Source organism: Gobius niger, assembly GCF_951799975.1.
Source record: "Gobius niger genome assembly, chromosome: 21".
In the NCBI taxonomy this organism is placed as follows: Eukaryota; Metazoa; Chordata; class Actinopteri; order Gobiiformes; family Gobiidae; genus Gobius; species Gobius niger.
The window spans coordinates 28,210,632-28,224,603 of record NC_136872.1 but is presented as its reverse complement, the minus strand read 5'-3'; the positions used below and the strand labels follow the sequence as shown (position 1 = coordinate 28,224,603).

Below are 13,972 nucleotides of genomic sequence, written 5' to 3'. Positions count from 1 at the left end.
TGAGCACAACTGTATTTCAAATGGAGTAAAAGGAAGTTCTACTGAAGCAAAGTGCATAAACAAACGCCCTGCTGTGTTCAGTCTGGCCTCCAGGGGGCAGCAGTGTGTGTGTCTATAGTAAAGTGCAGTGTGTGTGTCTATAGTAAAGTGCAGTGTGTGTGTGTTCAGTCTGGCCTCCAGGGGGCAGCAGTGTGTGTGTCTGTAGTAAAGTGCAGTGTGTGTTCAGTCTGGCCTCCAGGGGGCAGCAGTGTGTGTGTGTCTGTGTAGTAAAGTGCAGTGTGTGTTCAGTCTGGCCTCCAGGGGGCAGCAGTGTGTGTGTGTCTGTGTAGTAAAGTGCAGTGTGTGTTCAGTCTGGCCTCCAGGGGGCAGCAGTGTGTGTGTGTCTGTGTAGTAAAGTGCAGTGTGTGTTCAGTCTGGCCTCCAGGGGGCAGCAGTGTGTGTGTGTCTGTAGTAAAGTGCAGTGTGTGTTCAGTCTGGCCTCCAGGGGGCAGCAGTGTGTGTTTGTCTGTGTGTAGTAAAGTGCAGTGTGTGTTCAGTCTGACCTCCAGGGGGCAGCAGTGTGTGTGTGTCTGTAGTAAAGTGCAGTGTGTGTTCAGTCTGACCTCCAGGGGGCAGCAGTGTGTGTGTGTCTGTAGTAAAGTGCAGTGTGTGTTCAGTCTGGCCTCCAGGGGGCAGCAGTGTGTGTGTGTCTGTAGTAAAGTGCAGTGTGTGTTCAGTCTGACCTCCAGGGGGCAGCAGTGTGTGTGTGTCTGTAGTAAAGTGCAGTGTGTGTTCAGTCTGGCCTCCAGGGGGCAGCAGTGTGTGTGTGTCTGTAGTAAAGTGCAGTGTGTGTTCAGTCTGGCCTCCAGGGGGCAGCAGTGTGTGTTTGTCTGTGTGTAGTAAAGTGCAGTGTGTGTTCAGTCTGACCTCCAGGGGGCAGCAGTGTGTGTGTGTCTGTAGTAAAGTGCAGTGTGTGTTCAGTCTGGCCTCCAGGGGGCAGCAGTGTGTGTGTCTGTGTAGTAAAGTGCAGTGTGTGTTCAGTCTGGCCTCCAGGGGCAGCAGTGTGTGTGTCTGTGTAGTAAAGTGCAGTGTGTGTTCAGTCTGACCTCCAGGGGGCAGCAGTGTGTGTGTGTAGTAAAGTGCAGTGTGTGTGTGTAGTAAAGTGCAGTGTGTGTTCAGTCTGGCCTCCAGGGGGCAGCAGTGTGTGTGTGTCTGTGTAGTAAAGTGCAGTGTGTGTTCAGTCTGGCCTCCAGGGGGCAGCAGTGTTTGTCTGTGTGTAGTAAAGTGCAGTGTGTGTTCAGTCTGACCTCCAGGGGGCAGCAGTGTGTGTGTGTCTGTAGTAAAGTGCAGTGTGTGTTCAGTCTGACCTCCAGGGGGCAGCAGTGTGTGTGTGTCTGTAGTAAAGTGCAGTGTGTGTTCAGTCTGGCCTCCAGGGGGCAGCAGTGTGTGTTTGTCTGTGTGTAGTAAAGTGCAGTGTGTGTTCAGTCTGACCTCCAGGGGGCAGCAGTGTGTGTGTGTCTGTAGTAAAGTGCAGTGTGTGTTCAGTCTGACCTCCAGGGGGCAGCAGTGTGTGTGTGTCTGTAGTAAAGTGCAGTGTGTGTTCAGTCTGGCCTCCAGGGGGCAGCAGTGTGTGTGTGTCTGTAGTAAAGTGCAGTGTGTGTTCAGTCTGACCTCCAGGGGGCAGCAGTGTGTGTGTGTAGTAAAGTGCAGTGTGTGTGTGTCTGTAGTAAAGTGCAGTGTGTGTTCAGTCTGGCCTCCAGGGGGCAGCAGTGTGTGTGTGTCTGTAGTAAAGTGCAGTGTGTGTTCAGTCTGACCTCCAGGGGGCAGCAGTGTGTGTGTGTCTGTAGTAAAGTGCAGTGTGTGTTCAGTCTGGCCTCCAGGGGGCAGCAGTGTGTGTGTGTCTGTAGTAAAGTGCAGTGTGTGTTCAGTCTGGCCTCCAGGGGGCAGCAGTGTGTGTTTGTCTGTGTGTAGTAAAGTGCAGTGTGTGTTCAGTCTGACCTCCAGGGGGCAGCAGTGTGTGTGTGTCTGTAGTAAAGTGCAGTGTGTGTTCAGTCTGGCCTCCAGGGGGCAGCAGTGTGTGTGTGTCTGTAGTAAAGTGCAGTGTGTGTTCAGTCTGGCCTCCAGGGGGCAGCAGTGTGTGTGTGTGTGTGTAATAAAGTGCAGTGTGTGTTCAGTCTGGCCTCCAGGGGGCAGCAGTGTGTGTGTGTCTGTAGTAAAGTGCAGTGTGTGTTCAGTCTGGCCTCCAGGGGGCAGCAGTGTGTGTGTGTCTGTAATAAAGTGCAGTGTGTGTTCAGTCTGGCCTCCAGGGGGCAGCAGTGTGTGTGTGTGTAGTAAAGTGCAGTGTGTGTTCAGTCTGGCCTCCAGGGGGCAGCAGTGTGTGTGTGTGTAGTAAAGTGCAGTGTGTGTTCAGTCTGGCCTCCAGGGGGCAGCAGTGTGTGTGTCTGTAGTAAAGTGCAGTGTGTGTTCAGTCTGGCCTCCAGGGGGCAGCAGTGTGTGTGTGTCTGTAGTAAAGTGCAGTGTGTGTTCAGTCTGGCCTCCAGGGGGCAGCAGTGTGTGTGTCTATAGTAAAGTGCAGTGTGTGTGTCTGTAGTAAAGTGCAGTGTGTGTTCAGTCTGGCCTCCAGGGGGCAGCAGTGTGTGTGTCTGTGTAGTAAAGTGCAGTGTGTGTTCAGTCTGGCCTCCAGGGGGCAGCAGTGTGTGTGTCTGCTGTCGTGGAGGATTCTGCAGAGCGTGATTCCCAAACCGCGGTCCCTCCACAGAGACATTTACAGAGAGATGATGGACTCTCCGCACTCCTGCCGCCTCACACAGGTACCACACAGGTACCACCAGCGTCTATCGCTTTATTATAAGGTCAGATACTAAACTCCTCCCCCTCAGGCCGGCCCCGCCCCCTCGCTGCCGCACGTGCTCAGTGTGGCGGAGCTGCGGTCGCGCCTCCTCTCGCTCTGCTGGTCCTCACTGAGGCTGCGCTCGCTGCTGCCGCCCGATGGACAGAGCCTGAACTACGCCCAGCTCAACGCCGCTCTGTCCTGGTCCAGACTCCGCCTCCAGAGCGAGCGGCGCGACCATGACACGCCCCCGGGAGAGGGCGAGGAGCTGCTGACGGGGTGAGGCGCATCAGTTCATCAACACTGAAACCACAATGAACAGAAATAAATGTGGTTTTGTTTTGTGACATATTAAGATGAAGAGTTTGTGAATAAACGCGTTCTTAGTGAATCAGGAGTCTGATCAGTAACGCTCATGTTGTAACGCGTCTGTCGGAGCTGCTGATGCGGTGACGTCATGTGAGTAACCTGTCTGCTGTTACAGGCGGCGCCCCCTGCTGGTGGTGGGTCTGCTGGAGTTGCCCACAGAGGGATCTGAGGCGCAGACGCTGCAGCTGCGCGACTCCAGCGGGACCATCTCCTGTGTGGTCACCGAGGAGCAGAGCGCCCCCTTCAGCACGGCCTGGATCGGTGCGTCTCCACAGGGGGGTGTCGGGTGCAACTCTGCTCTCTGATTGGCTGTGTGGTATAACTCTGCTCTGATTGGCTGTGTGGTATAACTCTGCTCTCTGATTGGCTGTGTGGTATAACTCTGCTCTGATTGGCTGTGTGGTATAACTCTGCTCTCTGATTGGCTGTGTGGTATAACTCTGCTCTGATTGGCTGTGTGGTATAACTCTGCTCTGATTGGCTGTGTGGTATAACTCTGCTCTCTGATTGGCTGTGTGGTATAACTCTGCTCTGATTGGCTGTGTGGTATAACTCTGCTCTCTGATTGGCTGTGTGGTATAACTCTGCTCTGATTGGCTGTGTGGTATAACTCTGCCCTCTGATTGGCTGTGTGGTATAACTCTGCTCTGATTGGCTGTGTGGTATAACTCTGCTCTGATTGGCTGTGTGGTATAACTCTGCTCTGATTGGCTGTGTGGTATAACTCTGCTCTGATTGGCAGGCTGTCTGGTATAACTCTGCTCTGATTGGCTGTGTGGTATAACTCTGCTCTGATTGGCAGGCTGTCTGGTATAACTCTGCTCTGATTGGCTGTGTGGTATAACTCTGCTCTGATTGGCTGTCTGGTATAACTCTGCTCTGATTGGCTGTGTGGTATAACTCTGCTCTGATTGGCTGTGTGGTATAACTCTGCTCTGATTGGCTGTGTGGTATAACTCTGCTCTGATTGGCTGTGTGGTATAACTCTGCTCTGATTGGCTGTGTGGTATAACTCTGCTCTGATTGGCTGTCTGGTATAACTCTGCTCTGATTGGCTGTGTGGTATAACTCTGCTCTGATTGGCTGTGTGGTATAACTCTGCTCTGATTGGCTGTGTGGTATAACTCTGCTCTGATTGGCTGTGTGGTATAACTCTGCTCTGATTGGCTGTGTGGTATAACTCTGCTCTGATTGGCTGTCTGGTATAACTCTGCTCTGATTGGCTGTCTGGTATAACTCTGCTCTGATTGGCAGGCTGTCTGGTCTGTGTGCGGAGCTTCTCCATGGTAACAGAGCGGTTCATCCAGTCAGAGTTCCCGTCGTACGAACACCTGGAGCAGGAGCGCTTCGTGACGCAGAGGGACGCCAGGTGAGGGCGGGGCTGGTCTGGGTGAGGGCGGGGCTTTACGAGCTCTGGGAGGAGGTCAGAGCCGGGGCTGGAGGGAGAGAGTTCAGCTGATGGAGATCACTGAGAGTTACTGAAGGGAGAACTTTGTGTCCGCCATCTTGGTTTATGATTAACGCCGCATGAAATGGGAGTTTCCTTAAAACTGGAAAATTTCATTTCATTTCATTTATTTCAAGGATAGCCCCGTTGAGATGAACCATCTCTTTTTCAAGGGGGTCCTGAAAATACCGTGATATCGAGTTTATCTCCAATGTCCAGCAATGTGAGGACAAAATGGAGATGTTTTTTTCTGACCTTTCGTCTGTTCTGGACAGAGTAAATTATGTTAACAGCAGATTTCTGATGTCAGACCAATATCTCTGTTCCAAAAACAGATGAAGGAAATAAAAGTCATTAAAGAGGGGGTGTTCTGCTTTAAAGAGGGGGTGTTCTGCTTTAAAGAGGGGGTGTTCTGCTTTTGTCAGTCCCATAGCACCAGTCTATATCTCACTACAATGATGACAAACCTTCTGTTGGTCTGTAAATGCAGTAAATTAGAATAACTGCCTTGTATAAAATGTCTCTCTCAAAATGGCTGTAGTGAATGTCTTGAAATCGGCCTCTGTCTCTTTAAGAACCTCTGAGCCTTTAGACACGCCCCCTCCACACGCTGTCTGTGGCATCAGTGGGGAGGGGGTTCTGCTGAGGAGCAGTGGTTGGTTACTCGGCTCGGAGGCGTCTCCAGGAGGTGGGGGCGTTCCTAGGAGGACTCAGGCAAACCTATCCCTAAAATGGCCGCCATCAGAGTTTTTACAGATTACTCAGAAATACGTGAATGTGCCAAGGCAACACTTCAGCCATGTTTTTAATGAGGGAGTGACAGAGTAACATGAGGGAAATCTGGAAAAAGTCCATTTTGCAGAATACCCCCCTTTAAATGTTTTGGTCTCACATTCACATGAACATTTCATGAAGTAAAATGTCTTTAAAAGCTTTAAATGTGTCCCTGTAGGCTTTACCTGCAGTTCTCGCTCGTCCAGGTGACTGTGCTCAGCCCCTCCGTTTCCATGACGATCCAGCTGCGTCAGGAGGCGGAGTCAGAGCAGAGGAAGAGGCAGAAACTTCAGGATGAAGAGGCGGGGGGCGGGGCCAGAGCCTGCGTGTCCGTGGTGATTCGGGCGGGGCAGAAGGAGGGCGTGGCCCGGAGGAACGTGGGGGCGGGGTCAGAGCTGGCGTTCACGCTCAGAGCCGCCGCGATTGGTCCGGTCGTCACGTGGGGGCGGGACCCGAAGAACCGGCCAATCGCAGAGCGAGAGGTGGCGCCCGGAGAGGAGAAGGTGGGGCTAACTCTGCAGGGGGCGGGGCGGGTGAAAGGCGACGCTCATACCTGCGTTTGTCTCCAGGGCCTGACGCTGTCGTTCTGTGGCGCCCCCTGTCGATGGTTCCCGATGCTGCAGCGCGGCCGCTTCTATCGCCTCGTGGCTCTGGACGCCGAGGTCAGAGACTCATTTATAAATCTGATCATGACGCTTTGGGCCTTTGGAGGAGACTCATTTACAGAGCCTCTCGTAAGTATTCATACACCTTGAACTTTTGCACATTTTGTCATGTTTACAACCCTAAACATAAAGATTTTATTTTGATTTTTTTACTGAACGTTCACACACAAGTAACAGACAACTGTGAAGTGAAAGCAAAATGATACATGATTCTGTTATTTTTCAAAAAATAGAAAAGTGAAAAGTGGGGCGTGCATAAGTATCATACAGCATTTTCTGAGTGCATTAAATCACCTTTAAAACATTCCTAATGACTCCAGAATGTTCACACCTTGGCCTAACGGTTAAATAGAGGCACCTGTGTGTGATCTACTCTCAGTATAATTACAGCTGTTCTTTTAGGCCCTCAGAGCTGTGGTCACTAAACAACATCATGAAGGTCCAGGAGCACCAGAGAGGTCAGGGATAAAGCTGTGGAGAAGTTTAAAGCAGCCTTAAGTTATACAAAGATTTCCCAAGATTTAAACATCTCCCGGAGCAACTGTTCAATCCATCATTCAGAAATGGAAAGAGTAAAGCACCACTGCAGACTTACCAAGACACGGCCGTCCACCTAAACTAACAAACTGAACAAGGAGACACTGGTGAGAAATACAACCAAGTGCCCCAAGATAACTCTGGAGGAGCTGTGAAGTCCTGCCGCTGAGCTGGGGGAATCTGTATATATATATATATATATATATATATATATATAAGTCGTATCTACACAGATCTGGCCTTCATGGACGAGTGGAAGAAGAAAGCCATTATTGAAAGGAGGCCATAAAAAATCCTGTTTGAAGTTTGTAGAAGTCATATGGAGGACACAGCTCCATGTGGAAGAAGGAGCTTTGGTCAGATGAGACAAACGTTATGTATGGAGCAAACCTGACACTGCTCATGGTCCTGAGTGCACCATCCCCAGTGTCAAATATGGGGGGGGAGCATCATGCTGTGGGGCTGCTTTTCCTCAGCGGGGACTGGGGAGATTGTAAGAATAGTTGGGAAGATGGATGGAGCCAAATACAGAGACATTTTGGAGGAAAACCTGCTGGAGTCAGCAAGAGAACTGAGGCTGGGGCGGAGATTCACCTTCAGCAGGACAATGACCCTAAACACAAAGATAAATCTACAATGGAATGGCTCAATAAAAACATATTAATGTGTTAGAATGGCCCAGTCAAAGTCCTGACCTAAATCCTATTGAAAATCTGTGGAAAGATCCAAAAACTGCTGTTCACAAACGCTCTCCTTCTAATGTGACAGAGGTTTTGTAAAGAGGAATGGGCTAAAATGTCAGTCTCTACATGTGCTAATCTTGTAGAGTCAGACCACAAAAGACTTGTGCTGTTATTACAGTAACAGAATCATGTATCATTTTGCTTTCACTTCACAGTCGTCTGTTACTTGTGTGTGAACGTTCAGTAAAAAAATCAAAATAAAATCTTTATGTTTAGGGTTGTAAACATGACAAAATGTGCAAAAGTTCAAGGTGTATGAATACTTTCGAGAGGCACTGTATGAATCTGATCATGACCTAGGCCTAAAATATCATTAAAACATTAAAGTGGAATCAAAATCTTGATCCAAACTGCTAAGCTGCAGTTTTTGGCTGTCTCTCAGTAATAAATAGTATTATACTGAACGTTACTAAGCTTTTAAACTCTTTATTTCCAACCGGAGACACAAACATTTAACGAGTCTGATCCGTTTCCAAAAGCTCTTCTTTGATTCTAAGATACTTTGAAACTTCCCATGACTCAGACACATTTATTCAACTGTTTCCCTTTTTCCGCGGCGCAGGATCCCAGCGTTCTGATTGGCTGCGCTGTCGCCGGACAGACTGGGGTGGAGCTTCACGCCGACTCCGCCCTCCAGGTGCGCCCCGATTGGAGGATTCACTCCGTGCCCTGCCCCCTGGCTGCGGCGCCAGAGTCATGTGACCTCAGCAGCATCAGTGACGTCATCAACAGCAGGTGAGGACCATCTGAAAGAGCCGATACCCAGGTATCGGTATCAGAGTAAAGAGCCGATACCCAGGTATCGGTATCAGAGTAAAGAGCCGATATCCAGGTATCGGTATCAGAGTAAAGAGCCGATATCCAGGTATCGGTATCAGAGTAAAGAGCCGATATCCAGGTATCGGTATCAGAGTAAAGAGCCGATACCCAGGTATCGGTATCAGAGTAAAGAGCCGATACCCAGGTATCGGTATCACAGTAAAGAGCCGATACTCAGGTATCGGTATCACAGTAAAGAGCCGATACCCAGGTATCGGTATCAGAGTAAAGAGCCGATACCCAGGTATCGGTATCACAGTAAAGAGCCGATACTCAGGTATCGGTATCAGAGTAAAGAGCCGTGTCTGTCTGTTCTGTTTCAGGGCCGACCTGGTCAGTTTTCAGGGCTTGGTGTTGGACCGAGTGGGCGTGGCCGACCGGAGCCAGGACACGGCGCACACAGGTGACTCCGCCCCCTGTAGTTAAAGCCACACTGTGGTAGTCCCTCTGGGGTGATACAGGTGTTAATGGGATGATTGTTCCAGGAACGCGTCTGACCGTCTGTGACAGCGATGGGCGGAGTCTTCATGTGTACCTGGACCTGAGCCACACCCCCTTCACACCTGGACTGTTGCCCGGCAACAGCCTGATGTTCAGCCGTGTCCAGAGGAGAGTCTCCAGGTCAGCACAGGGTCCTCGTCCTCATTTACGTCTCGTTTCTGTCGCTTTGACGCGCTCAGTTAAGGCGGGGTCAGAGGTTAGATGTGGGTGTGGCCAGTGATCAAATATCAGTCGTATTATTGTAAATGTGTGACGTGTGTGACGTCGAGGAGACGCTGTGAGTAAACGCACAGATGTTCCAGCGGCAGAGACAGGAAAAGGAAACTCACAGACCTCGGCGGCTTTTTTCACTCATTTATCGGCTTTGAACGGAGAAACAGGTCCCAGAGCTTTCGCTTCTACGGGAGGATCCGGGTAATGTCGTATGATTGGACGATGAGCGTTTTGGGGCGGGGCTTGGAGTATCTGACAGAAACACCCTCTTGTTCCATGAGCAGCTGTAGTATTCTGGTAGTGAAGCGTAGATCATCGTCTGGACTGGGGTTGGTTGAGTTGAATGCTTCAGTACAAAGCCACAGTTGCCACAAGAAGCTTCTGTAAAAGAAGTGAAACGTCCTGGACCAAACCCGGTCCAGTCGACAGTCTAAGCCTCACTGAGATGATGCTGTGTGTCTCAGGTCGGGCGCCGTTTACTGCTCGTCTGTCCCCGTCAGCTGCGTCTCCGTCGTCTCCATTGGACAAAGGTAAACTCACCACTAAACCATGACTTTCTCCGATGTAGAGCTGGACGATATATCGTCTACAGGATCAGATCGAAAGTTGGAAGATCTGCACAATATCGAGGTATCTCCAATGTCCAGAAATGTGGAGAAAAAGGGAAACATTGGGTAAAGTTTGGGGAGAAATAAAGAGAAATATCGATGTTCATGTTTGTCGATCTCCCCGCTCTAATACACGCTACCTTCTCTGTTGTAGTTCTGCTCCTGCGCCGCCTCCACTTCCCATGATGCTCCTGGGCCAGTGGGGCGAAGAGGGCGGGGCCAGCGTGGCCAGGGTCAGAGGTCACGTGGTGTGCGTCCTGTTTGTGCAGCTGCAGTGGAGCTGCTCTCGGTGCGAGCGCGTCTTCAGCTCCGGCTCCTGCAGCTCAGTGCAGTGTGGCTCCGCCTCCTCCGTGTTCCAGGCCAAGGCCAAGTGCGTTTACGACACGTTTGCACGGTTACAAAGCAAAAACGCTGCCGTCGACTATAGTATATAGTGTATACATAGTATATATAGTGTATATATAGTGTATATAGTATACATAGTATATATAGTGTATATATAGTGTATGTAGTGCATATGAATGAGGTTCCGGGACGTTTGTGTTTCATGAATGACTCTGGTCCTCAGGGCGGTCCTGGACGACGGTTCGGCCGAGGCCCACGTGACCTTCTATAACCCCCTGGTCCAGACGCTCCTGCGATTGGATGATACGCAGTGGGCGGGGCTTCAGCGTGCGCTCAGGGTCAAAGGTCATGTTCAGGCACAGCCCAGGGGGCGGGGCCTGTCCACGGTGAGTCTCCGCCCACCTTTATCTTCATAAACATCAGCCTGAACCTTTCTCTGTTTATATATTTCCATATATTTATACTATACATGTCTTATATAAAATATAATATAAACATAGAATATATTATAAATATACAGCAGGTTGGGGGGCGGGACCTGGACCCTCTGCAGACGCTGCTCCTGTGCTTCTGTGCAGAGGCTCTGATTGGCTCGTTCTCTTTGACCTGCCGCCTGCAGCGCTCGCCCCGGTGCACAGGTGAGAGTTTGGGGGGCGGAGTCAGGGAGCGGCGTGGCCTCTGACCTTTCCTTTGTTTCATCAGAGCTGAGGCGCGTGATTCGAGGAGACAGAGACTTCATGACCCAGACGCCCCGCCCACTGCAGCTCACCTGCGTACACCTGGAGAGGAGCTGACCAATCAGAGAGCAGCTCACCTGGAGAGGAGCTGACCAATCAGAGAGCAGCTCACCTGGAGAGGGGCTGACCAATCAGAGAGCAGCTCACCTGGAGAGGAGCTGACCAATCAGAGAGCAGCTCACCTGGAGAGGAGCTGACCAATCAGAGAGCAGCTCACCTGGAGAGGAGCTGACCAATCAGAGAGCAGCTCACCTGGAGAGGAGCTGACCAATCAGAGAGCAGCTCACCTGGAGAGGAGCTGACCAATCAGAGAGCAGCTCACCTGGAGAGGAGCTGACCAATCAGAGCAGCTCACCTGGAGAGGAGCTGACCAATCAGAGAGCAGCTCACCTGGAGAGGAGCTGACCAATCAGAGAGCAGCTCACCACATGTGACATATTAGATCTGTCTCAGTTTGTGAATAAACTCAAATGTTTTTGGTTCAAAGCTCAATAAATCACTATTTTTGTCTAATATTTCACTTTTAAAATGAAAATTGTAAAGTGGGTTCTGTCTTTCATTTGAATGACTATACGACTATACTCTCATATAGAGCACGAGCGCACAGGCACTAAAGGTTCTCTGACATTAATCTCAGTGTTTGATCAGTTTACAGGTTAAGTCCAGTTAAGGGAAAAACTACTGAAAAAGGACGTTCCACTTTATTAAGCAGATCATCATTTTCAAGCAACAGATAAAGTTACAATGAGGACGATTTCTGCCAGACATACACATCAGATTAAGAGAACAGCAGCTACAGAACAGCAGACAGGTATGTGAAGCTGCTGGAGCCTCTGGAGTCTCTGAACATGAAGTTGTCGGACCCTCCAGAGGCTCCAGTTGTGCATAAACCTTCTAGAAACGCCTGCAGTGAAGAAGCTCCTCTGGTAAAATATAACTCGACCTGATGTTTTCAGTAAATATGACTGAATGCTGCAAATTCAACAAAGGAAATGTTTCAGTTCTTTACAAACTTTAAAATGTTTTGCTCTACGTGATTGACAGGAAGGCGGGGCTGTGTCTGACCAATCAGCCGTCGCCGAGCAGAGACCTCAGACCTGCAGGCGTGGTTCAGGTGAGGGAGACATTTACTCAAGAGTTACACAACTCAGTACTGACTAAAGTAATTACTCATGTAAAAGTAAAAAAGTACTTGGAGAAAGTGTTACTTGTGATATTTACTAAGAGTATTTCTATAAAATGGCAGAAAATACAGAGAAGCTTTTGTTTTATTCCACATGTAAAGCGTCTGAGTGTCCAAAAAGCGCTATACAAGTTTGATGTATTATTATTATTATTATTATTAAACTAAATACTGAAGAATAAGGAGCACGAGACAAACTACTTTCTAGATCAATCCAATCCACTTTATTTGTATCGCACATTTAACCAACAAAAATGTTTCCAAAGTGCTGCACATGAGATCCTAGAAACAGATGCAATGCTATTAGCTCTACCACAAAAAAAAAAAAGAAAACACTAAAACCTGCATAAAACAATAAATCGTTCGTAAAAGACATTGATAAAATTAAATAGATAAAACAATAAAATCATTAAAAACATTGAATAAAACAAAACACACAGACACAGACATACAACTCACGCGGTGTTAAAAGCCTGAGAATAGCAATGGGTCTTAAGACGAGATTTAAAACACTCCACTGTGGGGGGGGCAGAGCGTTCCACAGCTTAGAACGCTCTGTCCCTCTGGTTCTACGCTTTGTCTTAGGAACCACGAGCTGTAGCCGGGCCTCAGACCTCAGAGCCGGGCCTCAGACCTCAGAGCCGGGCCTCAGACCTCAGAGCCGGGCCTCAGACCTCAGAGCCGGGCCTCAGACCTCAGAGCCGGGCCTCAGACCTCAGAGCCGGGCCTCAGACCTCAGACCTCAGAGCTGGGCCTCAGAGCCGGGCCTCAGACCTCAGAGCCGGGCCTCAGACCTCAGACCTCAGAGCTGGGCCTCAGACCTCAGAGCTGGGCCTCAGAGCCGGGCCTCAGACCTCAGAGCCGGGCCTCAGACCTCAGACCTCAGAGCTGGGCCTCAGACCTCACAGCCGGGCCTCAGACCTCAGAGCCGGGCCTCAGACCTCAGAGCCGGGCCTCAGACCTCAGAGCCGGGCCTCAGACCTCAGAGCCGGGCCTCAGACCTCAGACCTCAGAGCTGGGCCTCAGACCTCAGACCTCAGAGCCGGGCCTCAGACCTCAGAGCCGGGCCTCAGACCTCAGAGCTGGGCCTCAGACCTCAGAGCCGGGCCTCAGACCTCAGAGCCGGGCCTCAGACCTCAGACCTCAGAGCTGGGCCTCAGACCTCAGACCTCAGAGCCGGGCCTCAGACCTCAGAGCTGGGCCTCAGACCTCAGAGCTGGGCCTCAGACCTCAGAGCCGGGCCTCAGACCTCAGAGCCGGGCCTCAGACCTCAGAGCCGGGCCTCAGACCTCAGAGCCGGGCCTCAGACCTCAGACCTCAGAGCTGGGCCTCAGAGCCGGGCCTCAGACCTCAGAGCCGGGCCTCAGACCTCAGACCTCAGAGCTGGGCCTCAGAGCCGGGCCTCAGACCTCAGAGCCGGGCCTCAGACCTCAGACCTCAGAGCTGGGCCTCAGACCTCAGAGCCGGGCCTCAGACCTCAGAGCCGGGCCTCAGACCTCAGAGCCGGGCCTCAGACCTCAGACCTCAGAGCTGGGCCTCAGACCTCAGACCTCAGAGCCGGGCCTCAGACCTCAGACCTCAGAGCTGGGCCTCAGACCTCAGAGCCGGGCCTCAGACCTCAGAGCCGGGCCTCAGACCTCAGAGCCGGGCCTCAGACCTCAGACCTCAGAGCTGGGCCTCAGACCTCAGAGCCGGGCCTCAGACCTCAGAGCCGGGCCTCAGACCTCAGACCTCAGAGCCGGGCCTCAGACCTCAGAGCACGCGCCGGAGGATAGATTGGGATGAGGTCTACGATACACTGAGGGTCCGTTCAAAGCTTTAAAAACAAACAACATTTTAAAATCAGTTCTAAAGCGTACAGGGAGCCGGTGCAAAGAAGCTGAAACAGGGCTGATGTGCTGGCGTTTTCTGGCTCCTGTTAAAAGTCGTGCTGCCGAGTTCTGGACTAACTGCAATCGGGAAAGTGTTTTGAGGCCTGAATAAAGGGCATTGCAGTCGTCCAGTCGAGAAGAAATAAAAGCCTGCACGACCTGTTCAAGCAAATGAAACACATTTACTCACCGTGGATTATTTTGACAAACATAATTTATAAAAGAATTTACTCAAGTAGAAGTAAAAAGTACTGTATGATAAAACTACTCTTAAGAAGTACAATTTCTTCAGTTACTGAAGTATATGCACTTGAGTAAAGTAACCCAGTACTTCCTGCCTCTGGGTCAGTG

At 50.6% G+C, this 13,972-nt stretch overlaps 1 protein-coding gene across 2 annotated transcripts in view; it reads left to right on the top strand.

The window, feature by feature from the left end:
* The window catches only part of ctc1 (CTS telomere maintenance complex component 1), a 49,166-nt gene extending 38,105 nt beyond the window's left edge, over positions 1–11,061 (top strand). Inside the window, exons 11-24 of one of the 2 annotated variants that reach the window (XM_079579791.1) lie at positions 2,651–2,789; positions 2,859–3,088; positions 3,294–3,439; positions 4,433–4,547; positions 5,578–5,902; positions 5,969–6,061; positions 7,907–8,079; positions 8,487–8,566; positions 8,649–8,784; positions 9,342–9,407; positions 9,640–9,855; positions 10,054–10,216; positions 10,354–10,468; positions 10,533–11,061. In XM_079579791.1, the coding sequence (XP_079435917.1) occupies positions 2,651–2,789; positions 2,859–3,088; positions 3,294–3,439; positions 4,433–4,547; positions 5,578–5,902; positions 5,969–6,061; positions 7,907–8,079; positions 8,487–8,566; positions 8,649–8,784; positions 9,342–9,407; positions 9,640–9,855; positions 10,054–10,216; positions 10,354–10,468; positions 10,533–10,624 (2,089 nt within the window). In that variant the 3' untranslated portion in view covers positions 10,625–11,061. Of the gene's footprint in view, positions 1–2,650; positions 2,790–2,858; positions 3,089–3,293; positions 3,440–4,432; positions 4,548–5,577; positions 5,903–5,968; positions 6,062–7,906; positions 8,080–8,486; positions 8,567–8,648; positions 8,785–9,341; positions 9,408–9,639; positions 9,856–10,053; positions 10,217–10,350; positions 10,469–10,532 lie in introns of both variants that reach the window. The other variant, XM_079579790.1, reaches the window with a different exon arrangement.
* The last annotated feature ends 2,911 nt before the right edge of the window (positions 11,062–13,972 follow it).